Source organism: Haemorhous mexicanus, chromosome 28 (assembly GCF_027477595.1).
Source record: "Haemorhous mexicanus isolate bHaeMex1 chromosome 28, bHaeMex1.pri, whole genome shotgun sequence".
Lineage (NCBI taxonomy): Eukaryota > Metazoa > Chordata > Aves > Passeriformes > Fringillidae > Haemorhous > Haemorhous mexicanus.
This window is the reverse complement of record NC_082368.1, coordinates 240,929-267,678: the sequence shown is the minus strand read 5'-3', so window position 1 is coordinate 267,678 and position 26,750 is coordinate 240,929. Positions and strand designations below refer to the sequence as shown.

Genomic DNA, 26,750 nt, shown 5'->3' with positions numbered 1-26,750 from the left:
ATGGTGCCCAGCCTATGTCCTGCCCTCCTCCTCCTCCTGCAGGTAAGATGCTTTACTCTTCTTCCATAAGGGCCCTTCTGCCCCCTCCCCATCACCCCTGCGCCGTGCATCGCCATGCATTCTCCGCAGTGACTTTTCAATTTCTTTGAAGGGAAAAGTAAAAAGAGAAACCGCAATACAAAGGGGCCTCGGGAGAATTCCTCCAGTCGAGGCACTGAGGCTTGGCAAGGTTCATTTAAAGGGGGTAAAATTGCAGCCAGGTCCTCCTGAGCTCAGCTCAGGGCTCCCAGTAACTCCCAGCCTTGCACCTCCCAGTGAAACCAGCTGCCACCAGTTTCGCAGGCTGCTGGGAGGGGGTGGCCACTCTAGGGGTGTGATGGATGTGGACAATGCAAATACAGAGTCCAGCTGTACCTCCCATAATTAATTTTCTAAGGAACCCTCTCCTTTACCGCCCTGCACCTGCAAAGCACAAGACTTTCTCTCTAATTTGCTCACTGTGGAACTGTAGCCACTGCTAATTTTTCAGCTCTGCACAATATGCAAATGCTTTGTCAGAAGCAATATTCCTCCTCCTTGAGGGCTCATCAAGGAGGGAAACAGCTCAAAGCTTGTTTAAATCCCAAACTCTGGACAAATGAGATGAAGGGGTTTCCAGTGAAATCTTGAATTTTATTTGAACAGTGGCAGTTAAACAAAATGATCAGGTTTTTGATAAAACCTCTGTGTCAAGGAGGCAAATCTGCGTGGCTGGCTAGAGCATGGTGTCTCAGTGGCCCAGCTGGGACTACAGAGTTAAAACAGCAGGTAAAGCGGAGGTGGAGCCCTCCCCACTGGCACCACTATGGCTAGTACCCTGCGGGCTGTGCACCCCACTGTGCACCTCACACATCAGCTGCACCTCTGGGCCAGGAAAGTTGTCACTAAATGATGAGAAGAGCTGATGTGCACCAGGATACCCCCTGCTTAGTTGCTATTGCTTCTAAAAACCCTTCTTCTGAGCAGCTGCTCTCTCTTATTGCTGCAACCCACTAAGCCTGATTGATTTGATTTATGGGAGCTCTTTTGCCGTTACATTCCCTGGTTCAGGTTTTGTTTGGCTCTGATGTAAGAAATAATGGTGAGACAGGGCAGGATGGCAGGATCTTTTCCCCCAGCCCAGGTCCTTCTTGACCAGTCTGTGGAGACAGCACAGACCCAGCGCAGTACGGTCATGTCCTGGTGGGGACAGCCACGTGAGCATGACAGCTCCTAATAACCTCAGTCAGCAAAAAGTGGTCCAAAGGTGCTGTGTCTCAAAGGTGCTGAGACACAGCTCCCATCCTCTGTCAAAGCTCCTTAGGCTCAGGGGACTCTCTTGCCATCCCCAGGTGTTCCCCAAGGATATTCTCCTTGTGAAGGTGGAGCAACAAGTCCTCACAAATCTTCCAGAGTTTGAGACAAAACCACCCCCGTGCTGGGGCTGGGACCGCGGCGGGGGGGGAGGGGAGGGGGTGGAGGGGGTGTCATAAAAACCAGACCAGACAAAGAGAAGCCTCTCCCAGCGGGCTTCAAAAACAGCCAATCTACAACCATCCCCCCCTTTGTAGTCAAGCTGTCTATTTTTCCTTACAAATACATGCATTCAAAACTCAGATACTTTTCCAGAACAGTCTCAACCCTCTCCTGGGGACAGCATGGGCTAAAGGACCATGAAACTCCAGCTGTGAGTGCATCCCTGCAAACAGGTGTACCTGGATGCAGCAGCATCCTGCCTGTGAGTGCAGAGACCTGCAGCAGCCCAGCTCCAACCCAGAGCTCAGCAGGGATAAACCTCCCCTGCAGATACAGGGTTGGCACAGTTTAGGTGTTCCCCATGCACCTGGCTTGCACCTCCACTTCTGCATTGGTTTGCCCATGTTGCTTTACTGAATAGACATTCTTCAGGAGGTCGGACAGACAAACTAGGAGACAGGCAGCCAAACTTGCTGCCAAGTGCTCCCTGGCACCCTGCAAATCATTAAAACAAACTAAAAAAGTGATTAAAAATAAACCAGTCCACCTGCCACTCTGTCAGGAGCCAATTACATTTCTGGGGCTTATAAAACTGCAAAAGCATTTTATGAAAAATCAGGGATTGATGATGAGGGTGGGATAGTTTCCCCTCTTCTCTCACTTGACCATCTCCAGCAGCAATAAGCCCAAAAAGCACCCCCTGCCCCTTCCATGCTCGAATCCTTCCATAAGATGCAGAGCTGCAGTTGCAGGACATGCTGACCCTGGGGATCTCTTCCAGCCCTCACTTTCCTTAAAAGCTGGAGTTGATTCAGTGTGTATGAAATCATCCCTGTGGTTTCGCATCTCTAGCAAGGAAGTGAATGGAAAAGGCACAGCCTGTTCCCAGAATAGCTGCACTGTCACCATAGGATGTATAGGAATACAATCAGAATATCCTGCATCACCAGCTCAACCCTGCCCTGAAATCCAGCTCTGCTCACCCAAAATCCTGCACAGGGTTAGCCTAGAAGTTCACTGTGAGTGACAAGCTCAAGCTGCAACTGAGTCTGCAGTGTTTAGAGAGGCTGCATCCATGGCTTTGTCTGTGAGAACAGTTTTTGAATGCAAAGAAAGCACAAATCAACCCCCAAATCACGGAGTTCCCTAACAAAGCGGAGCACAGGAGCCATTGTCCGACACCTCAGAGCTGTCACTCAGGAGAGGGTGGCTCTTTCTGAAGATGGAATAACATACCCGGAGCCCATCTGTTGTTTTTCCTTTTTTCCCTAGCTGTATTCTGAGCTATGAAGAAACCCTCCTTCTCTGCTTTGTCTACAGTCACCCTCCTAGGAGCAGTCGCCTCCATTCCAATGGCCAAGGGCAAAGTGTGTTGGTATTTTGCAGATCACAGTCCCTCTTCCACCCTGAAATCTGCACTGTCCACCCTGGAAAAGCAGTGGCAGATGCAGCTTTGGTGTGGCCAAGCTCTCCTGAGCTGTGAATGTGAATAAACCAGAAAAAAAATTATGAGGAATTTAATTGTGGATGTTCAACGCTAAAAAGGTGATGGGTGAAGGAGGGGGTTTGGAGCAGTCAAGATGAGGGTTTTGGGACAGAGATGGACGGGAAAATTTCCAATCCCAAACTGAAAATATCTGTCAATGCACAGGAGTTCCACATGTACAATCTGCAGAACAGTTTAATAAAATTGCCTTAGAAAAACAGCCCACTCCAGGCTTGTGTCCATCACTCCAATCTTCCTCAGCAGCCTTTGTCCCTGCAAATCCAGATCCCATAGGAGCTGCATGGATTGCATGCCCTTCCCCAGCTTGATGATGCCTTCAGCTTCCAACACCCAAATGCCATTAGTCATTTTTTCACCTGTCCCCAAAACTTCATGTCTCTCTTGACAGATAAATGAAATCAGAATTATTTATGGCAAGCAAGGGAGACCTGAGCTTAATCCAGGAAAACCTTTAATTGCTCATAAATCAGTTTTTACAGAGCATTCATTTAGCCCTGATTGATATTCTTTTGTTAGGATCTGCATCCAGCACACTTGGAGAGAGACTCCAAACAGAATAAATACTCTCACCAAAGCACCTGTTTACCCACCACAGGAACTGGCCCTCTAATATAGATAAATTAATAAACTCGCAGATTTTAATGCCAGATGGAGGAGGGAGATGTTCTCATTGCCAGCCATGGAAAATACCCACACAAGTCTTGCTTTGAGCCTTGTTCCATTGCCTGAGCTTTGCCTTGATGTTCTCGATGATGGCAGGGCTGATGATGGGGCTTTGGAAGAGAAATGAAGGAGCAACGGGGGCTTGGTAGGGCAGTGAAGGGGCTTGGAGGAACCCTGAGGTCATGGCTGGCAAAGCAGGTTACTGCCAGGTCTAAGACAGAGGTGTAAAGAGGATCGATCATGGACCAGATGCTGTTTGGAGGTTTCATTTGGAAACTGTTCCAAGTGAAAACCCTCAAGGTGGAGCAGGTAAGGAGCTCCCCAGCTGCAGAAAACAGTGCCTGGAAGCCAGAGGAGACAAAGGCAAAGAGATCCCCTGCAGTGAAGGCAGGAGACGCGGGGGGGTTGGAGGCACCTCCAAGCACATTTGAGGGGCAGCTTTCAGTCTTTCAGGCTGTTGCAGGCGATCTCCAGCCTCCAGCTGCAGTCCTGGCAGGACATGCTGCTCCCTCCCCACACCACTGATGCTGCTCTGCCATCTGAAGTTGGTGTCCAGCTCTTTTAACACTTGCTGTATGTAACACCCAACGTCTGGCACCCTTTGCTGCAGGCTAAGAGCCAAGAACAGGCGCCATCCCAGCCTAATGCCCCGGGGAGCCTCAGCAAAGGTCCAGGGCAGCAGCTGCTCAGCCCTTCCCTGCCCATGTGTTCCAGGAGGTCTTTCCTCTTCCACACCAAGTGCTGTAGTGGGCAGCACGCCCAGCCAAGCCAGGGAGCAGAACTGATGGGTCAGAGAGGTCCCTACAGCAAGGACAACTCCAGAGTGGATGGTGTTGTCCCCCTTCCCAGGAAGGTCACGGCGGCCACCACTGTTCACTGCTCCCACTGCCCTCCCCAGCTCTGTGCAAAGCCCTTTTCTCCCATGGCTTCATCTCAGGCTTCAATCTCTCTAATCGCTCCACTCTCCAATTACAGCCCCTCACACTGGACCTCCTAGATTGCTAATTAGGCTACAAGGCATCTATCTCGTGTTCAGAGGTGTCAGCCCTTCCTGCCATGCAGATCCCCTCTTTTCTGAGGCAACATTATAGTGCGGGGGGTGGGGGGAACAGGACATACATGCTTGTCTTCAGGTAGCACAGTGCGGGGAGTGCATATTGCAGTTGGATGTGAATGTATTAATTAGTATCCATAGATTACTTTGGAGAGCAAAAGCACTGCAAGGGGACATTCATTCCTAATTGTTATTAATTGAGTTTTTCTGCCAGGTCAGTGGCAGGTCACAGAGACTGACGCCGTGTGTGTGATTGTGCTGCTCACCCCACATCAGCAGCCAGACTCCCAGTGCTGATGAGCTGACACTGTCCTAGTCTATGATGCTGCATCTCCTGGCCCAGGGGACCTGCCATTGTCACAGGCATAGGAACAGCTGGGGGTTTTTTTGGAGCCCTGTTAGCACCACAACACGGTTGGTGTGTCCAGATTGGAGAAATCTGTCCCACACGGTGCCCCACAGCTTGAGTGACCCGAGGCAGGTGGTCCTCAGTGCCTCCCTTTCCCCTCTGGGACAGCCCTGGCATGGTGGGTGGTGGAACACCAGCCACAGCAGATGTTTGCTCTGTGTGAGATGCAGAAAACATGGGAGCAGTGTCAGGGTTTTGTGTCTGAGCTGTGCAGTGAGGACTGGGGGGGGCTGGTCCTGCTACAGAAAATGTGGGGATGAAAGGAAGGAGCTGGTGCTCTGTGAGGACCAAGACTAAACCAGAACCATGTCTCTGTATAAAACACGGATGTTACAGAGCCTGGAAGGGAGCTGGGCAGATGCTAAGGCAACAGCAGGGGAGACAATGGTGGCTTCTTATGGAGAAGAAACTGCTGCCAGTGCGGGCACCCACGGGGCCCATGCAGCTCCTGGCAGAACCATCATCCGTCCCTGTGGGAGCAGCTTCCCTGGCTAAGTGGAAGCACTGTGCAAAGCGGCTGCTTCCAGAGGAGCAGATTGCCTTCCTTCCCGGACAGCTGAGAGCTCAGCTGAGGCTCTCCAGGATTTTGGCAGGCTGAGAGAGGTCACAGAGGTGTTCCTGCCTGCAGAGCAGGATCTGCCATAGCTGTGTGAAGGCAGGGTCAGGTGGGCAGAGGAACATGGCCCCTCTCTGGCCCGAGCACGACCCACTGCTGTGTTGGGGCTCTTCAGGTGAGCTTGGCTCCAGCCTGGCCAGGCTGGGCCCTGCTGGGCACCATGTGGCATCTTACAGAGCAGCAATGCTCTGGCACGAGAAGCTCCTCAAGGACAGAGCTCTGACCTGTTCTCTCTGTAAAAGCACGGGGAGGGGTTGCACTAACCCACAAAGAGCAAGACAGATAAGACAGCAACCAGCAATAAGAATTTTTTTTCACTTGGGCAAATCCCTGTGCAGCTGCCACCACCCCTGCTTATTCCCCTCAAAATGCTGACAGGAGTGGGACAAAACTCTGCCTCTATCAAGAGCTTTGGCCACACTGCAGTAAGACAAGACTCAGAGCCTGGTAAAAAACTCTTAGTATTAGTTCTGGTTTGGGGATCCTTTTTTTCCTTTTTTTCTTCCTGCTGTAGCTGTTTCAGCTCATTTACAAAGCCTGCAAAGAGCCAGCGACTACTCCATCCACACCCCTCTCTGGCTGTTGCTTGGTCCATGTGCTGCTCAGTGCCAAGACCTCTCCCTGTGACTGGAAGGAGAATGGCCTCTACCAGGCTGGAGCAGGCTGGGTTTAGAAGAAACACATCCAATTAACACTTGAAAGCCTATTCAGACAGACAAACCATCCCAGGCATCTTTTGGGTCTGTCCCATCTGCCAATGCCAAGAGCCACCAGGTGTGGTGGGCACCAGCCATGGGCATCAACACAGAGGGGAGCAGACTCCCTACACCTTGATTCCCCCCTGTCTGGAGTTTAGGTGGTCTCAGCTTTCTGAAGGGAGACTCAGGAGGTGCTGGGCTCCTGTAGGACCAGCACCCAGGACCTCCAAACAGCTCTCGCACCAGGGCAGGGTTGAGCTGCCGGATCCTCTGGGCCATCTGGAGCAGTCACACAAGGCAGCTATTCTCTGCTCCATTTATATGTCTGCCTGACATCTCTCTTGCTGTCAAAACCAGCTTCCCAAGGCAGTAAACAGTTGTTTGAAAAGAGCAAGTGGGTGCTGAGCTTGTCTCTGTGTCTGAATAAATCCTGTTAATGCCTTGGTAAGGAACGAGGATGGCTGGGTATGCCAGCAAGGGCAGACAGTGTTTCTATGGCTCAAGGACAAGAGGAGGAATGTCTTCTCCATGTTCAGAGCAGTTTGGGAGCTAAATGGCACTCAGGAAGGGGGGGCAGGCACTAGGAATCAGCCTGGCTGAGGGGGAAGGCAGAAGTTGTTGTCCCCGAGGAGCTGGGAGCTTGCCTGCAAGCAGGGGAGGTGCAGCCCTTCCTGCCTTCAGGCTCAGGGCTGTTTCCCAAAGGATCTGTATGTGATACCTTTTGGGAGGCAGCTCTGTTATTTAATCAGGGGGCTTGGTCACTCACTGAAGGTGAAAGAAGTGGAGTTGAGCCTCATCCAACATTAGTGTTGGTGGAGGAGAGGGGATGAGTCTGTGTCACCCTTTTCTGCAAAATATCAGGTCCCCTTCTCCCCTCATCTGGCACTGTGGTGAGTTGTGAGACCAACAGCACGATCACTCTGCCATCTCTGCAATCCTTTCCTCCTGGCAATTGCCCTTCTCACTTTTAGTTTCCCCAAACTTCTGAAAAGGCACAATAATTCAATAATCATTTTTCCAAAATAGCTCATTGTGCAGAGTTTTAGCAGAGCTTGATAGATCGTGGTCAGTGCTTTCCAACTCAATGGGAACGTTCGTGTTTCCTGACAATTCTCCTGAAAAAAAAATACACTTTAGCCAGAGCTGGTTGTCTGTGGATCAGAACTCCTTAAGGATGTGTCTGAACATCTTCCCACTGAAAGCTTACAAGGCTGTGATTTCAGTAAGGGATTGAAAATCCAAGCGTGGTGTCAGGCTCATCATGTTTCCCCTGTCTGCTCTCAGGATTGAAAGATGGCAAACCCAAAAGTGTTGATTAAAATGATAAATAGCAGAGGTTCCATGATTCAGCAGGAGCTGCAGAAGGGTTTACTGATGGGGGTATTCAAGGCAGGAGAGGATCACTGGGTGGGAAATAGAGAGCAGTCCCCCAGCCTTCAGCTCAGATAAGCACAGTTTCCCTAGGAAGCCATCCTGTAAATGGTACATGTCCATTGTGCAAGCTTTGGGGGTGGTATCCACCCAGACATGGGCAAGCTCAGATCTGACCCAAGGAGGCATTTGGGGAAGGGGAAGCATCATATTGCACATATAACTGCACCCTGTCTGCTCTCTCCCCATGCAGGCATTTCTCCTCTGGGACAAACCAGTTGCAGCCTCCATCCAGGAGCAGTACTGCGAGAGCCTGCCGCCTGTCACCAACCACACTGGTGAGTGTCCTCCAGCCCATCTGAGCCACCCCCAGGAATCCAGTGCTTGCAAGAGGGTGTCAGGCATGTCTCTGGGCTCATCTGCTGCTGCATGGATCCTTTTTGGGGGATCTGGTGGTGCTGCTGCAGCCTCCTTGCAGGGTGACAGTGGTGGCAGGTAGAAGGTGCAGATCTCAGGAGATGAAAACAGAGAAAATAAATGTCTATTGGGCAGAGGCAGAGATGGAAAAAGAGACATCAGGCCTAAATGCCTGTTCTATGCCATGCCCAGGGACACCAGGACTTTGGCCCCTATGTCCACCCTCCTCTACCGTCCCTCTACCCAGGGATGATGACTGGAGGTTTTGACTTTTTGTGGAGATCATGTCACCAGTGCAGTGTGGCCACCATGGCTCTGGGTTCAGTCAACTTTTGCCCCCCAGCACTCCTACAGAGATGCCATTGAGCACTTTGGGAGACCACCAGTCACAAAGAGGTTCTGAGGACACAGCTATGGCCAGGGCTGGCTCAGCCCTGATGGGTGGGAGCAGCAGGGTCATGGACAGCCCACTCCTACTCAACATCGTACATAGGGTTGATCCAATCAGGTTAGAGCTTGTGCCAAAACTGGCTTTTAGCCTGTATTCAGGCTGTGACTTGGATGTCACCTCAACAGTGACAGGTCTGGTTCAGTGACAAGTTTTGGGGGAGGAGAAGTGTGAGAAGGTGTGGAGCTCACAGGGACAAGGAGAAAAGTTCTCCCCAGCTCTGGGATGCTGCAGTGTTGATTTTCCATGACTGAATGAGAATCAGAGCAGGCACCAAGGAACTCTCTGTCAGGGTGATGGATGGCCACAGGACTGAGCACTGAGAGGTGGCCACAAGACTGGGCACTGACAGGTGGCCACAGGACTGGGCACTGAGGGATAGCCATGGGGACCCAGAGCTGAGGGATGGCTGCTCACCACCTATTAATAGCAGCATTAACAGCTCCTCTTTAACAAATCCCATCTTGGCTCCAGCTGATCTAGTGTCTGGCCAAAGCCAGGCTACCTTGCCCTGCAAGAAGCTTCCCAAGCCCATGAGGTGGAGGCAGAAAGCCAGGGGACAGGAAAAGCTACCTGTGGAATGGCAATGCTTGGATGTCTGGTCAGACAAGAAACTTAGTCATCACTCATGTGCTTTGCTCCCTGAAGGTTTCATCACTCTGCTCAGCAAGGGCCTGTCCTTGGCCAAGTTAAGCTGTGATAAATCCTGACTCAGGGCAGCAGGCAGGTCCCAGGGAATCCTAATGCCCAGCTCATGGCCTTTTCCACCCACTGCAGGAACCTCCCAAGCCCGAGGGAGAGGTCAGAAAGGGGGGAGAGTTTCTGCTCTAGTTTGTTGATTGATTGCCCTCCTCCACTTCTAGCTGGAGGAGAGGACTTAGAACAAGAGGCAGAACTGAAACTAATTGTCTTATGTCTGCCTGGGAAGTGGAATTCAGCACCAGTCCTGGTCCTTGGGGTCCATTTAAGCCGTGCCTGATGGAGACAGCGATTCCTATGGAGGGATATTTACTAAACTGGAAACTTTGATTTGAGCTATTTAACATGAAGAGTTGTTAGGATGATGCTAATGAAAATTGCAGCAGGACCCTGAGACTTAATTTGTTAATGTCTTCACAACTCTTGGGAAATGACACATGCTGATAACACGAGCCCAGCAGTCCCCCAGCGCATGGCTCATCAGGGGATCTGCTAGATGCATAGACCGGTACTGCCTCATGCCTGTGTGCAGCATCCTTCCTCCAAAACACAGCCCACCATGGGCTCTCCTCCCCTCCTGGGTCGCCAGTCCCTTAATCTCTCTATTTTAAAGATGATATATAGCTGGACAGTGATGTCACCAGGGTAGCAGCACTCTCCAGGCATGTGCACTGAGCTGGAAAAGTCTCTGCCACAGCAGTGGTGTGGAGAGTTGAGGCACACAGGGTTGTTGCTGTTCAGGCTCAGGGGGTGCAGGTGGTGCAAACTCTCATCCCAGGGCATGGAGCACCTCAGCCTCAGAGAGCTCTCCTGTCCTGCCCTCTTACTGTGGCAGCAGCTCTCTGGCCACAGAGAGAAACAGACCTTTCTCAGGCATCATTCTGAAAAAGGCTGTGAAAAGATCAGAGAAAAGAATGAAAAACAATTCTTAACTTACTGCACCTGGTGTTGTGAACATGTGGAATGTGTTATGGCAATTTGTTTACCAAAGGGTGGTTTCTTAATTACCCAATGGCGATAGTGTTTGGATTGAAGGACCAATTCGGTCCACCTGTAGTGAACTAGGGTATAAAAAAGCAATAGGTTTCTTAATAAAGAATAATTGATCAGTCTTCTGTAAATGCATGGAGTCTATGCTAATTATTATCTGGCCGGGGGCCCCCTTGCACTGACATCTTATCACCATGGTTTTACTCATCTTCCTTTAAGCCCCCAGTGCAGGGTGATATCCCTGGAAATTCAGGCTCATTGTGATGCTCCAACTTGATAGTCTAGGTATCCATCAAAAATTCCTGTCAGTGAACCCCTGATTTTGGCTGGGATTGGGACACAGGGGCACAGCTGAATGCTCCATCAGAAAGCTGCCTCCCACAGTAGCAGTGAAGAAGGAATATCAGGCTGGACTTGAAGTCATTGTTGTGCATTCAGGAAGTCAGGTCAGCTGCACCCCCAAACATCTGCAAGCCATGAAAGTCTCAGATTAGGCTTGAAAAGGAACACAATGAGGATCAGCATACCTTGTCTGGTGTGGACAGGTGCTGTCCCAAAGGCTCCCAGCCCATGGACTGACTCAGACCATGGATTTCTCTGGCTGATGATTTCAACTCCCCACAGTCTATGTGCAGCTGCTTCTCACTGTGTCACAAAGTCCATCAGGGAGGGACAAGGTCATTTCATCCACCAGGGCAAAGCATTTCCTGCAGCTGCAGGACTGCTTCCCTGGGGAGGGAAAGGAGAATCTGAGAAGATGGGAAAGCCTCTTCCTAATTAATAACGAGGCTTTTCCAAAGCAGCTCAGCAGAAAGCACTCAAGCAGAACAAGCTCAGAGCACTCTCTAAGGGTTGTTTTGCCATCCGTAGCTCTCAAGCCTGGATCAGCATAAGGAGTTGCCACCCAATTGCTCACATCCCCCTCTGGTCCTGGCTGTATGATGCACTCCTTTAAGCTTGTTGTCATAATGAATTCTTATCCTCAGTCCTGTGTGTGTGCTCAGGAGAGAGAGGAGAGCACAGAAAATTCCTTGTCAGGAAAGAAATGTTTCATGCCAGTGTCAGTTCACCTAAAGCAAAGAAAAATGACACCAAAGCTAAGCAGAGAAAAAAAGAAATGTCTGTGGGTTTTTAACTGAAGGTTTTTTCAAGGGGAAAAGGGAGTGTAGCTTTGCATTAAAAAAGGCAAATCTAATTGTTCCAGATACAGCAAAATCCTTAGGCTAAGAAGCAGTGAGTGATGAGAACATATCCTTCACAGGCACTATCAGATAAGTTTGGTAACACCTTTCACAGCAGGTGACAATTTGACCAAGAGCCTTTCCACCCACTCCAGCTCAGCTCCCAAAGTGCTGATGCCACTCCAGCAGCCCTTGTCCCACTGCTCTTTCATTCACTCACTGACTCCCCTGGGGTGAGTCTGGAATTTAAATTCATAAAGGTCAAATTAACATCAGCGACTCTTTTCAATCTCATTGGCATCTCTCCCACCGAGGCAGAAATGAGGAGCTGAGCAAGGGTTAAAGATGCAGTCTAGGTAGGGACTTGAGGGAGAGACATGGTACTGAGTAGTTTTGGGAAACAAAACTCTCATTTATATGGACAATCCTAGTGGATTTAAATATATACTGGTGTCGGTAAGGCCATTCTGCTCCATCATCTGGGAAGCAGGGATGTCAAGAGCAACTCACTGATATTCATAGATTTTACTGTAGTGGAGGAGGGAAGATGAAGAGGTTCTCCAGTAGGGAACTGTGTCCCGGCATGTCCCAGCATGAGTAGAGCTACAGCAGTTAAACTGTACTTTGGACTGGATGAAGTGAAGTTACTGCCAGAGACTGTTCAGTTGTAGCCAAACTAGAAGGCTCTGTTGGGAAAACTGCCAGGGAAGGATTTTGATGTTTCACTCACCCACTGCCAGATCCCAGCCAACCGAGGGAATAAAGAACTCCCTGCCACACTTAGTTATAAAACAACTCCAAACACTCTGTGGTTCATGTCAGGAGAACAAGATAAGCCCCAAACACAACCCACTACATTATATACGTTATATACATTATATACATTACATACATACATACATACATACATACATATACACACACATATATATGCTGTAAATCTGTACATGGATCATCATAAGTGACAACACTGAGCAGATGCATCAGATACCAACAGCACAAGCTAGGTTTGGTGCCTTTTATTTATTCTTGTCCGGAGCAGCAGCAAAGATCCGAGGGGACAGTCAGTGACAGTGAATAGCAACAAGTCAAAAATTCATTACAATGGCCCAAAGCTATCATAGTGCTTAATTAGCCTGGGTAATTATTTTACATCAAGGATCATGGAACTTGAATGCTTGGTAGGATTTTTAAGGACTGGAGTCTTACAAAGAAGCCCCCAGTGTCACTGAAAGCCATGCTGGAGGCAGAGTGTAAGAAGCAAGGATCTACTTTGAGGCAGCCACAGCTGCTTCCAGCCATCCTGAGCACTGACCCCCTGCTCACAGTGAAGGCAAACAGCTCCACCACCCCAATTTCTACCCCATGTTAATATAAATTCTCCCCCAGTGCCATTTCCCTCAATGCCTCAAGGTGCTACTCAAGCACTTAACATCTGAGTGACTCTGCAGCTCGACCCAGCCACCCTTCCCTGGCACTTCAGCACCTGGAAGTAAAAGCATCCCCCAAAGGCAGCCCCTGTTTTGGGGCAATAAGGTGTGAAATGGGTCTTTCTTCTTCACTACTCTGGTGGAGCTGCCTGGGAGGCACAAAGAGATTTTTGTGCAATTTCGCAGTTGATGCATCAGACATCACAGTGAGTTGTATTTTGATTAGATGTGGAGATGAAGCCCTGATTGCCAAATGCAAATATTGCAGCAGAGACACAGGGGACACTCTCAGGGAGCCAGAGGCTCGAGGCAGCAGCAGCAATGCCATCACAGAGGACATCAGGGCTGGACAGAGATAACTATGGTTGAAGAAGAGCTCAGGACAGGTAGTGATATGAGTTAACAACTTTCAGCTGTTGGCTCTTGAGACACCTTAGATAACCCTATCACTCCCAGCCACAGAAATGAGCCTGTAGTTCAGTTTTCCATCATCTCTCCTGGCCCCTTTGCATTGTAGAAGGAGACAGAGGCTTCATCCTTCCACCCCTCAGAGTGTCTGTGCATAGCAGCAAACTGGGACGTTGTGCTGGTGCACAGTTCTGCCCAGTGTAAAGCAGGATGTGTTTACCAGCACAGTTATTTACTCCTCTCCAGAGCCTCCCAGCAATGGCTTGATGGTATGATAATACTTCAGACCTCATGGCACCAGCTCAAGAGTGGCCACATTTCTGGTACTGCTGGACCAGGGTAAATATGCTCCATACTCCATTTGGTCAAAATCTTTTGGCAGATTAGCTGAGAGTGGAGAGCTTTACCCTGCCAGGTGTCACACGGTTCCATGGCTTTAGCTCCGAGCCATCTTGCAGGTCTCTGTGAGTGGTGGGAGCAGGCTGGAGAAGCATGTTTTCTTGAAACAGATGGGCTATTGCTACAGTTATCCTGAGACAGTTATTGTGATATAGTTGTCTCAGTGTAAGTCCCTGGACAGACACTTTTTTCTTCAGAAGAAGCTTTATATTGCTTCAGAGCAGCATAACACAAAGGCAATTGGGTGAGAAGGGATTGGAGCAACTTCCCCTGTGCCACATTCCCTGTCTCAAAATAGGGCCTGCTCCTTCTTCCTCCAAACACCATGTTTCTGTGTGGGAAGAAGCCAAATTAGGGGAATTGAGTGCAGGTAGGAAATTCACTGACCTTTCATGCTGTAAATCTGCAAACACCAAACCTGTGCTGCCAATGGAACTGAGAAACCGGAGCACTTGCATGCAGAACCTGGAGAATAGTCTCCCTGCAAACACGGATGGGCCATCAAGCAGGCAGGGAAGCATTTAGTACTGACACATATCATTTCCATGCTAAACAGTGCTCTGAAGGCTGGGAGCCAGGTGCCATTCGGAGGGAGCTGGAGCAGGGAGTTGTGCTAGGCAAAGGGGCAAAGGGGATGTTCCAACCCTCATGGCACTCTTTGTCTTCACTGTTTTATTTATCACTTCCCCATCAGGAGAGATTTTTTCTCTCTTTTCTGTATGCTGGAGAGAGCAGAAAGAGCAGCATCTGCTTTCTGCCGCTTTTCTTCATCAAGCCTTTCTCAGTGTTAGCCTGGGAAAATATTACAGCCACCCACTAGATGAAAACCTGGTGGGACAGAGCTCCAAATGCTGCCAGTGGCAGCATGGGAGTGAAGCACAGGGAGAGGTCCAGGAGCATCCAACAGCCTGGCTGAGCATCTCCTCATCTGACTGCAGCCCCCCAATGTCACCCCACAGCATCACCCCGACCCATGGGACGAGGAGGGCTGAGCTCCTGGTGATGCTGGTGCACCTTCCCTGTGGTGGGACTGGTGGGACCCACTGGGTTTGGTGTCTGGTGGGATCCTGTCATGCTCTAATGGGAGTGCCAAGCAGCATCCCACCAAGTGCCTTGCAGAAAGGTGAAGATATTCAATCCAGCCTCGAGCAGATGTATCACAGAATGATGTACCTCTGTCTGGCTACATCATTTCCATGAGTCTCTCTTGGGTTGGTTATTAATGGCATTGCTGTGGGTTTGGTTTACTGCTGGAGAGTATCATCATTGTTGCCCTCTGGCCCAGCTGACTTTTAGTTACACACTCTTCTGTTTGTCCTCCTTGAGCAATCTCTGCCTGCCCGAGAACAGACCCTGAAATACAGAAGGGAAACTGAGGCAAAAGACTATGCAAAGAAAATTGAGTTTGTGCCCAGCCCTACCAGTCCCATGAAGATTTATGATAGCTGCATGAGCTGCCATGGCCATTAGTACTGTGCAAGCCCCATTTAACTGTGCTGCATTGTTCCAAGTGAAGCTTTTCCTGTTCCAGACATTCACGCAGCTTTTCACCTCAGTGGCTAACAGGGAGAGCACTTGCAATTTAACTTTGTCCTTAGTTCAAGTAATTACTGGCTGTTTTTCCCTTACAAGGATGAATGTTACCATAACATTTTTAACTGCGCCCCTCTATTTCTCTGTCAAATTTGGGTCTAAACAACAAAGGAGCTAAATAAATTCAAATGGATGCAGAAAGGCACAGACATACATGTGATAAAAGACACCTTGTTTCCTACAAAATACAGGCTTAAAACAGTTAACGTAAAGGGAACGTTGCCACAGCAACCCTACACATTAGCAAAGCTTAAAACAAAGGTCATTGTTAAAATTAATTTCTCCCTACAAGCTATGGGAGGCAGAAAGTAACACTCTCCATGCTCTGATGCTTCCCCAGCTCACATGCTTGGAAGCTGTTTTCCCTTGCTAAGATATTTGAAGACACTGAAAGCCCTGAAAATTTTCTCAGAGAACATTGCAAAATAACAAGGAGTCAATTTTTCAGATAATTGATGAAAACAAATATTCTTCCATAAAAACTTTCATCATCAACATTATTTTGCTTTTTGTCCTTTGGTCACTCTTTAGCCAGCTCCATCCATAGGAATTTTTGGGAAAGGCATTCAAATAACAACTACAAATCCAGGGGAGAGGAAACGCTGTGTTTTTGCGCCCAAGGAGCAGTGAATTGGGGTGTTTTGTATTAGGAAGTGGCAATTTCTGTCTCTGTGCAAGCAGCACAAACATCTCTGGTACCCAGGAGTGTTTTGGACTGAACTCTGCCTTTTCCAGTATCTCCTGCTTACCCATTTTCTCCTTACCTTAGATTGTAGTTTATGGATATTGTAGCCATTGTGCTTCCGATCTCACTGTGAGATGAGGCTGGGACATATTTAGCTACGGTACATGTTGTTCTAAATATACACAAATTATACATTAAAAAGCCTGCAATCTGGCCTACCTAATGCCTATGTTAGCACACTTGTGTAGCTGGGAAAAGCACACAAATCCTTGAAATCTGAAATAGCATCAGCTTTGGAGTTTTCTACCCAGGAAAGACTGGAAGAGACCAACAGGAATGGCTGGAAAGCAGATTTTGCAGCCAGGAGGTGTGAGATATTTGGAGAGACTTAGAACCAGACTGGACACACCACTGAGGAAGAGCAAGTCTGGCTTATTGCCTGTTGTGGGGCTGAATGCCAACATCATGGCTGAAGGAAGGAGCAGGGCTGGGCGGGGAAACCAGAGCTAGGGGACTTGGAAGCCCAGTCTAAAACTAAGATTGTGCCAGAACTTAGCTTAGACAGTAGTTTAGTAGTTTACTGGCTTAGCCAATAGTTTTAGACAGGACTAGAGTAATAGTTATTGTAGGATATGAGGTTACAATTGTTAAAGTTCCTAAGGCTTATGCTCACCAGAATGCCCTGTGGGAAAGGCACAGTAGGAGGCCGGACGGTAGAAGTTGGTTGAGGGGTGAGAGGCAGTTATGAGCGAGGAGACAGTCAGCTGAGTGACAGCTGGGAGTGAGGTTGTGATTGGCTGGAGGAACGTGTAGACAGTGTATGAGTGGGAAGCTGGCTGTCTGGAAGAACGCGTGGACAGGGTATGAGTGGGAAGCTGATTGTCTGGAGGAATGCAAGGACAGTGTATGAGCAGGAAGCTGATAGGATGTGTGGACAGCAGCACTGCAGCTGAGCCAGCCAATGGGTACCTTCTTTCTGTTAAGTTCTGTTAGGCCTCGGTTTGGTTTTAGTTATGTCAGGTGGAGATTAAAGGTATAAAAAGGGGCCAATTTTTTACAATAAGGCGATCTCCTTTGATAAAGGGGTCTGTGTCACTTTGTTCCTACTGCTACAAGTCATGGCCATGATGATTCAACCAGCCCTTGCAAGTCTTGCACAGGCCCCATCTGGTGCCTGCCCTGAGGGTTTTCCGGGGCCTGAGCATGTGGTGACCCATCAGCTGATGCAGCAGCCCCAGCTCTCCAGACAAATCCTGACCTTTCAGCAGCCTGGAAGTGGTCCATGATGGCCCGTATACTTCTGCTAACCCTGTGCACTTTGTCTTTGCAGGTCCCCAGTGCAACGCCTCGGTGGACCTGATTGGCACATGCTGGCCCCGGAGCGCGGTGGGACAGCTGGTGGCTCGGCCCTGCCCCGAGTACTTCTATGGCGTGCGGTACAACACCACCAGTAAGAGGGGCAGCACTGCTGGGGACACAGCGGGTGAGGGTGCTGGGACACAAGTGACAATACATCTCTGGAACAAATCTCATCAACCATAAAGAAAACAATGTCTCAGGCCCCAGATTTCAGGGAGGGTCGTTTCAGAGAAGCAGCTTTATAAGCAGGTCCTGGGAGGAGGAGAGGGTTGATATCCCCATCCTGGGGACACAGGCAGAGGAGTAATCCTGCTCTGCCCTTGGAGATGGTACAGGGGCCTGAAGCTTCCAGCTGAGCAAAGACTGGGGGACTTTGAACAACCTCCCTTCCTAGCACAGTGGTTGCACTGTCACTGCCAGGGACATGCTGGGAGTAGAGGATGAAGAGATATGAAAAGTGCCCAAAGTCATTCCTAGAATAAGGTTGAGTTTCTTTCCACCCAAGTGCTGCTTTTGATGAAAGAAACACCTTGCTTCTCACAAAAAAAAAATAGATTTTTCCATCCTGCACCTTCTTGCAGCCATGGAGGATGGCACAGCACACAGCTCTGGCTTTGTGGTGCCTCCTGTGCTGCTGTAGGAGCCTCTCTGCATTAATCACAACTTGAGCCTGTCTCTGAGCCCTTCCCACCCCATCACCCTGATGAGGCTCACAGCCTCCTGTAATGGTTGCCTGGTCTCACCCCAGTGCTGGCATTGCCCCACTGCTGACACAAATGACAGAATTTCTGGGGTGCCTGGGCCATTCCTTCCCAGTCAGCCTTGACACCTACTGTCCTTGCTGGGAGGCAAAAAAGCTCCTAATTCAGGGAGAGAAGTGAAACTTCATGCTGCCATCTCAGCAGGGAGCCTGGGCTGGCACATGATCACGCAAGCAAACAGTAGAGTGAAAGAGAAGAGAAGAACTGGTGCTGCTTCCTCTGCATCCCTGTGTGTGGTGAGGAGGTGTTGGGGTCCCCCAGTGCCAAGGGGAGAGCTGGTGCAGACCCGAAGCTCTTGAGTGGGTCTGAAATATTCCAAGGATTTTGGTTCTGCATTGTGACCAAAGCAGTAGCTGAGCTGCCTTCAAAGCAGAAGATGCCAGGCCTGGCCTGATGCCAAAGCCCTGCATTAGTGACAGTCAGGTCACATGCCTGTACCTATCCTCATGCTCTGTTAACCCTTGGATGGGCATCCTCTCTTTCAGATAACGGGTACAGGGAATGCCTTGCAAATGGGAGCTGGGCAGCACGTGTCAACTACTCCCAGTGCCAGGAGATCCTCAGTGAAGAGGTAGGAGCTTGGGAGTCCCTGGGCTTTTGGCAGGAGGGCAAGAGAGAGATGATGGAGTTTTGAAAGGCAACAGCGTCCAGGCCAGGAATGGCCCATGGGAGCTGAGGGCTGAGCATGCAGCAACTTTTCCAGTCATAAAGTTGGCACATGGCTATTAGGAGCCCTTCTTGATTTGCATTTTATTCCCCATCAGAAATAAAACCATGCCTGTTTCCATCCCCATTAAAAATCCAAGAGGATTGGCAGGGCGAGGTCCCCAGGGCCTCTGGGTACAGATCAGCCCTGTCACTTTCTTGCAGCTCCCTCCTGACACTCAGTGAAAACCCCATCCTTCCCTGCTGATAATGAAATAAAGGAGATATTTAGGAAGATGAAAGAGATACAAAAATGGGGATCAAGCCCCTGAGTAGATCAAGCCACCCCTTGAAGCAGAGAAGAGATATGAGTTTTTCATTCGCAGTTGATATCAACTCTGATATTTAACATGCTGGTATCTCTTGCCAGGAATGTTTTTTTCACTCACTTAATTACTTATTTACCGATTGGATGAGTGCCTAAGAGCAGGAGTGATCAATTAATTCAGTTATCATTCACACTTTCCTCTGTCCAAATTCATCCTAGCCTCTCAGTTGCCCCCAGGGCAATGGGGGATGAACTGAGCTCATCCAGATTCCAGTGAGCTCAACTGAGTTCCAGCAGGGTTTCCCCAGAGGAGGGGTTGGAATGTCGCAGCATTGAGCTATCCTGTGAGCTGCTCTGGTACTAGTGAGATGTGAAACCAGGCTGGTGCCTCTACTTCCCACATTAGCCCCATCTCCTTCCATTCCCACTGTCCTGTCCCAGGGTGAGCTTCCTGAAAAAGGGCCCAGAATTTGAGGTGCAGCTGCCAAAGGTGATGTGGTGGAGGAGGTGGGTTTGTGCTAGTGCCAGGGCTGCTGTTGACCTTCTGCCCATCTCCCTCACTCCCAGAAGAAGAGCAAGCTGCACTACCACATCGCTGTCATCATCAACTACCTGGGCCACTGTGTTTCGCTGGGGGCCCTCCTCATGGCCTTTGTCCTCTTCATGCGCCTGCGGTGAGTAACAAACCTGCTGCCATGTTCCTGCAAGGTCATCTCAGGCAGGGATGGACCCAGCTCCTCTGCTTTGCCATCTACTCTGCCACAGCCATTGGCCTCCCAGCCGGAGGGATCTTGCCTATCTCAGGGTTGTTTTTCTTTTGCTGCTTTTTTAAAGCATCTAGTTAGGGAGGCAGAGGGTCCTCCTTGGTGCCTTCCACCTCCTGGTCTTCTTCCTGCCCCCCTCACCCAGGGCATGGTCCCAGCAGGTCACCCTTGGGGTCCCAACAGAGACACTCAGCTGCACAAACAGTATTGTCCCCAATCCCCCTGCTCTGATGGTGCCTTGTTCCACCTCTCTCCAGGAGCATCCGGTGCCTGAGAAACATCATCCACTGGAACCTGATCACAGCCTTCATCCTACGCAATGCCACGTGGTTCGTGGTGCAGCTCACCATGAACCCAGAGGTGCACGAGAGCAACGTGGTAGGTGCAGCTCTTCCAGGCTAAGCCCAGTCCTGAGCAGCTGGCCGGTGTGAGGACCCTGGAGATCACAGAAACACAAAGTGGTTTGGGGCTGAAGGGACCCTAAGGATCATTTAGTTCCAACCTCCCTGCCTTGGGACACCTTCACTATCCCAGGTAGCTCCAAGCCCCATCCAACCTGGCCTTGGACACTTCCAGGGATGAAGCAGCCACAGCTTCTCTAGGCAACCTGTTCCAGGGCCTCACCACCTTGCCAGGGAAGAATTTCTTCCCTAAACCTTCTCTCCTTCAGGTTGAAGTCACTAAAATGTGGCTACAAAAGCAACTTCAGAGAACAAATAGGGCTGGCTGGTGGCTGGCAGGCACCCCATGTGTATGAGAAACACGGGTTTGATTGCTCTGCCAGGGTCTGTGCTGCTCCGTGCATTGATTGCACCACTGTGACACAGAGCTCGACAGGCTCCACATCTCCTGACAGGTTTGGTGCCGCTTGGTCACTGCTGCCTACAATTACTTCCATGTCACCAACTTTTTCTGGATGTTCGGCGAGGGTTGCTACCTGCACACGGCCATCGTGCTCACGTACTCCACAGACAAGCTTCGCAAGTGGATGTTCATCTGCATCGGCTGGTGTGAGTGCCAGCCTTCCCCTCACCCAGTGGTACCAGGGTTTAGTGATGGCTGATGTCCCCTCCAGCCTCTGCTCCAGCTCTTCTTGCACACAAAGAGCTGCAAAAAGGCTGCCAGGAGCAGGAGGATGGACACTTGATTTGCATGGACGCCTCATCTCACTGGGTAGTTTTTGTGTGAGAAAACCCCTGTTACAGTGTGGTTTTGTAGCAGCCTAGCACCTCTGAGACTCACCTGTGTGTTCCCCTGCAGGTATCCCCTTTCCCATCATCGTTGCCTGGGCCATTGGGAAGCTCTACTACGACAATGAGAAGTGAGCCTGATTGCTCTTATCCTCTAGTCTTCTTTCTATCCCAAATCCTCAGGGATCAGCTGTGTCAGGAATTCTGTCGAGGAAAGAAAGGATAATGTTCTTCCATTCTTTCTTTTATCCCACCTTTCACCTCTCTGCAGCACAAGCCCTGCCCCTGCTGGTTTCCCCTCAAAAGGCAAATGTGATTTTTAAGGGGAAAAAGATATTATACCAGATTTCCTACAAGAGGTTTGCTAAAGGGAGCTGGGTTTTAACCAGCAGAGATCTAAATTACCCCCACCCAAGCCATTTTCACAGACACCTGCTGATGAAGGTCTTAACAGGTACCTGAGAGTTCATCCCAGAGTGGGAAGTTGAAAGGAGCCCGTTGAGATGAATGGCAGCTTGTTCTGTTTTCAGAGGTAGTTTTCCCTGCTGACTGCAGAAGTCCCATGTTACTCACATAGGCACTGATTGAACAACCCTGACAAGGTGCTCCCAGGACAGAGATACACCTGAGGGAGCTCCTGCAGGGTTTGCTGAGGACAGAGCTGACCCAGACCTGTGTGTGAGGTTATGGAGAATCATGGAATATCCTGAGCTGGAAGGAACCCACAAGGAACATCGAGTCTGAGTCCTGGCTCTGAACAGACTCCCCAACAATCCCACCCTGTGCATCCCTGAGAGCATTGCCCAGAAGCTCCTGGAGCTCTGGCAGCCTCAGGGCTGTAACCATTTCCTGGGGAGCCTGTTCACTGCCCAAGCACCCTCTGGGGGAAGAACTTTTCCTCATATCCATCCTAAATTTCCCTGTGACACAACCTCAGACCATTTCCTTCAGTCCTATCCCTATCACAGGGAGCAGAGATGGGGGCTACCCCTGGGTAGGAGCTGCAGCCTCTGATGAAGTCTAAACTCCGTCACCTCTGCCCCAGCTGAACATTCCAAGTGTCCTCAGTTGCTTCTCATGTGGCCCCTCCAGACTGCTCGCCATTTTCATGTCCCTCCTTTGGATGCTTTCTAATGGCTTCAGATCTTTCTTACATTTTGTGCCCAAAACTGCCCCCAGGATGCAAGGTGAGGCTGCCCCCATGCAGAACAGTGTGGGGACAGTCACCTCCTTTGTGAGGAGGGTGTCCCTGCTTGTCCTGCAAGAACCAGCTCCCACATCCATATTGGGCCCATAAACACTCCCACAAGCCCCCCCCACACCTCCTTTTACTGAGTTCCCAGGGAAGCTATTTCACAGTGGCTGCAGCAGTTTGATTTTTAGTGCTTTCACCTCACAGACAGTGACTTACAGAGATTGCGCAAGGACAAGAGTCTATCCAGGTCACTGCCATGTCAGGCTTGTCCTTGCCTTGCAGGTGCTGGTTTGGGAAGCGAGCAGGTGTTTATACTGACTACATTTACCAAGGCCCCATGATCCTGGTGCTTCTGGTAAGAGGAAAGTGACCTTTTGTGTGCTAAATAGAGGCCTTCTGTGTGCAGCTGGGTCACAGCTGCTTCTGTACAGGGTATTGCCCCCTCCTTTAGTTTCACTCTGCTGGGGCTGGTTCTGCTGCCCCACAGCAGCACTGCCTCTCACCCAAACTGCCCCTTGAGTAATTTTGGTCTTGGGGTGGGCTGCAGAAGGAGCCTGGAAACCTCACTCTGGCAGGGGTGTCACATCACCAGACTCCAACATGCATCAGTAGGTCCCTCCATCCTTGCCATGGCACTGTTTTGGTGTGGGTGGATGCTTTGCCAAGCATTTGAAGAAGCCTGGGATCCTTGACTCCATTACCTGATCCTGATTCCATCTCTCTGTTCCTGGTCCCCAGCTGAGTAGCTGTGCTTGATCCAAGGGTCACATGGACGGGGCTTTGCCTTCTGGGGAGGGACAAAGAAGAGCAGAGGTGGCAGGTCACAAGCTGGGCATCCAACCTGTGTTTGCAGGGGGAAAGCCATGCACAAAGTCCCAAAACTATTCCTTCCTCCTTGGCCAATGCTGAGAAAACTCAAGGGAGTAAAAATCACTGGCATGATGGAATAATCTATCCTGCTTCCCATTTCTTAGCCTGACTGGCAGCCAGGCCACTACTAAGTCCTGTCAGTTGTGCTTAGCTCCAAAGACTCCTTCCCATTCCCTCATTAGCAATTTGGCAGCCAAGAGAGTGACCAGGCAGACCCTGGATGTAATGGCAGCCACTCTCTACCTTAGATTCTTCCTCTCTCTGTGGTTTTTCACCTTCAGCCATTCCTCTAGCACTTGTCCTTCCTTGGCAATCTCCTGGCAGGCCCTGCTGCCCTGATCCCCTGACCAAACTCCTAAATCTTATTATTCAAGTGTTTTTAAAAAAGGCAGACATCCTCTCATGGTGCATGGAAGGCAATAGATTAGGTTCAAGAGGAAACATTCCCATTTCCCCTGGCTGCCCCTTCTCCCCCCCGCCTCCCATTGCAGAGGAAATGGGAGGAAATATTGAGGGAGCAGATACTAAGCAATGACCCTGTTCCTCCAGATCAACTTCATCTTTCTATTCAACATTGTCCGAATCCTTATGACGAAGCTCCGAGCTTCAACCACGTCAGAGACAATCCAGTACAGGTAAGAGCATGAGCGACCCTCTTGGAAGCCAACCTAGGAACTGGGTTCTCTCATGATTAGTGGGGATGGGAACAGCCCCATTAGCCAGGTAGCAAGGGGATGGGAGCATGGAGAGACACCTAAGAGCACCTCAAATGCTCTTTGGAGGCACGTGGTCATTAAATCTGGCCAGGGAGAGCCTTGTGATGTAGAGTGGGGATGGCTGTTTCTGCCTTTGAAGTGAACTCCTGGGATTTGAGTCTCTTTGCAAAAGGCTGTTTTGTGGGACCTGATGAGCTCTCCAGGCTGGGAACTGCAAATCCTGGCATGGAGGTGAGAATTAAATCACTACTTGGCAGAAAAGCAAAAGCTGAGGAAGCTGATGAATCGATGCCACCCCAACACCTCCTTGTAAAGAAGACAGTACTCCCACAGCACAAGGCAGGAAGATTTAACCTCTCCTTGCCTGTTGGGGAATATTTTGCAGTAAGAGGTGTATGGTCAGAGCAGCTCCCCAGAGTACCTGAGATAGAAGACACTTTGGGCTTCATCATTGCCTCTGTCTGGATCATTTTATGGGCAGGAATTGGGGAATCTCATGGTGTGCCAGGTCAAGAGAAGCTGTTTTGAGGTGGAGGGCAGCTTTTTCAGCTGAGAAAGGAAAAATTCTGGTTATGTTATTGGGAAAGCTACACCAATGTGCTGTACTGTAGTTTTCCATCTCCTGTCCTTGGTTCCCTCCAGCTCCTCCATGTCATCAGCCCATTTGTGTTCTCTCCTCTAAATCAGAGATGCAAAACAGGTCCAGCCCCCCTCCCTGCCCAGCTCAGACCCTCCAGGGATGGCCATCTACTGTTGGAATATGTCCATTAACAGGATTTTTAAGCAAAAAGAGATGACTTGGCAATCTTCTTGTCCCCTGATCCAAAGGAATGAGGTGCCAAGCCCCAATCCTTCCCACACCCTCTGTATCAGCACTATGACTTTTCACAAACTGTACTTGTTATTTCATCAAGATATCAAATTAATTACCTGAGATAAGGTTTTCACAAACTCGTGTTGAAGGGTGTGAGTTATTATGCCCTCCTTAATTCCTTTTTAATTGAGCTGTAGATCAGCAAAGCAATCATTCCATGCCAGCTCAAGGTCAGGCCTCTGCTCTCCACTGCTCTTTTCTGGGTGGAAAAGAGCAGAGCAGGGGCCAAGTGCTCAAACCAGCCCAGTCCCTTGGGAACTGCACTGGAAAACCAATGGATGGAGCCCAACTTGGCTCCATCCTCCCCTACTCACTGATTTTCCAGTCCCAGCAGACCAGTCCAAGCCATGCTGGTGCTGGAAGTGGGATGGGCAGAGTCCTTGTGCCCAGGGCTGCACTGTAGCAGCTCAGGTCCCTGTTTTCTCCCTAGGAAAGCAGTCAAGGCCACACTGGTGCTGCTGCCCTTGCTGGGGATCACCTACATGCTGTTCTTTGTCAACCCCGGGGAGGATGAGATCTCCAGAATAGTCTTCATCTACTTCAACTCCTTTCTGGAGTCTTTCCAGGTAATGTTCCTTCACACTGACTCCCATCCCAGTCCTCTCACCAAGGAGGAGCCCATCCTGGCTAGTGCCTCATCCTGCTTCTGCCCCGTCCTAAAACCAGACATCCCCAAAACCCAGAGCTGCTCCAAAGCTCCTGGCTTGGGGGTACCTGTTTGCTATGACTCTGCTGCTTGTCTCCTTCCAGGGCTTCTTCGTCTCTGTCTTCTACTGCTTCCTGAACAGTGAGGTGAGTACAATGGGCTGGGGTTTTTTGTGGGGGTCTTCACCCTTCCTTGCAAGCAGACAAGTTCAGCATAAGGCTCTACTGCTGCACAGGGCTTGGAGGGTGCTAGTCCCTAATTCCATATCTGAAGGTCTTTGGTGATCGGAATTGGTGCTTCACCTCCAGCCCCAGGTACATCTGCAGCCCCAGATTTTGCCCAGACCGGAATGGCTGCTGTATGTCTCCTCCTCTGGAGGATGAAAATCTACCCCCAAGAACAGATGCTCTCATGGTGCACCTGTGCGATTTGGTGCAGCAGAGCCAAGGGCACTCCCCATTGCAGGGAAATCCTTCCCCAGGATGAGTCCCATACACATGTGGATTGCACATGGATGAGGATATCTCCCAGGCTCTGCCCCAAAACACAAACAGCAGAAAGCAAAGGAGCTGAGAGTAGAAGTGAATCCTGAGGCCAGATACTCAGGCAGCTCTTTCCTCTGCCTCCTCCAAATGCTCCCACACCTTTGCTGACTCAGGAAAGTTTACCCTGCATGAATCTGTTTTGTTAGCAAATCACATATCATTAATCCATTTTTGGCTGGAGGACTGAGGAGAAGGATGGCTGGTGCCTCTGCACAGCCTCTGTGTGATGACCAAATGTCCCTCATTGGTCTCGCCCAGGTGCGATCGGCCGTACGGAAGCGCTGGCACCGGTGGCAGGACAAGCACTCCATCCGTGCCCGTGTGGCAAGGGCCATGTCCATCCCCACCTCCCCCACCCGTGTCAGTTTCCACAGCATCAAGCAATCCACAGCTGTCTGAGCCAGGAGCAAGAGGCTGCACCAGGAGTCGACATCCCCACTGCGGGGAGCCCCTAGGAGGGGGGCACGGCACAGGACCAGGTCCTGCCGGCAGCCCCAGCCCTGCAAGGAGAGCATGAACTCACTTGGTCATGGGACACCTGCACAGCTCCTGCCCCACGTGCTGGGCAGGCCTGGAGGACAGGACAGGATCAGGACAGGACAGCTGAGATGCTGCTTTGTCATCTCCCTGGCAGCTGTGTGACCTGCTGGTATGGCAGAAAGAGACAGAAGGTCCTGGAGAGGTTGCAGCAGCTTTCTGCCAGCTCCATCCTGAGCATAATATCTTGGGGTTTGGGCTCAGTTTATCGGGTTTGTCTGCTTTGAGGTGACAGAAGGCCAAGACATTGCTGGGACA

General features: G+C 50.2%; 1 protein-coding gene across 1 annotated transcript; it reads left to right on the top strand.

Moving 5' to 3' along the window:
* Window positions 1-26,472, top strand: CRHR1 (corticotropin releasing hormone receptor 1). The gene is made up of 13 exons (XM_059869395.1): window positions 1-42; window positions 8,066-8,150; window positions 17,393-17,512; window positions 18,668-18,753; window positions 19,723-19,829; window positions 20,177-20,297; window positions 20,776-20,929; window positions 21,180-21,240; window positions 22,587-22,659; window positions 23,724-23,809; window positions 25,195-25,330; window positions 25,515-25,556; window positions 26,214-26,472. Exons 1-13 carry the CDS (start codon window positions 1-3, stop codon window positions 26,352-26,354), a joined length of 1,254 nt encoding a protein of 417 aa, XP_059725378.1. The 3' UTR covers window positions 26,355-26,472.
* The last annotated feature ends 278 nt before the right edge of the window (window positions 26,473-26,750 follow it).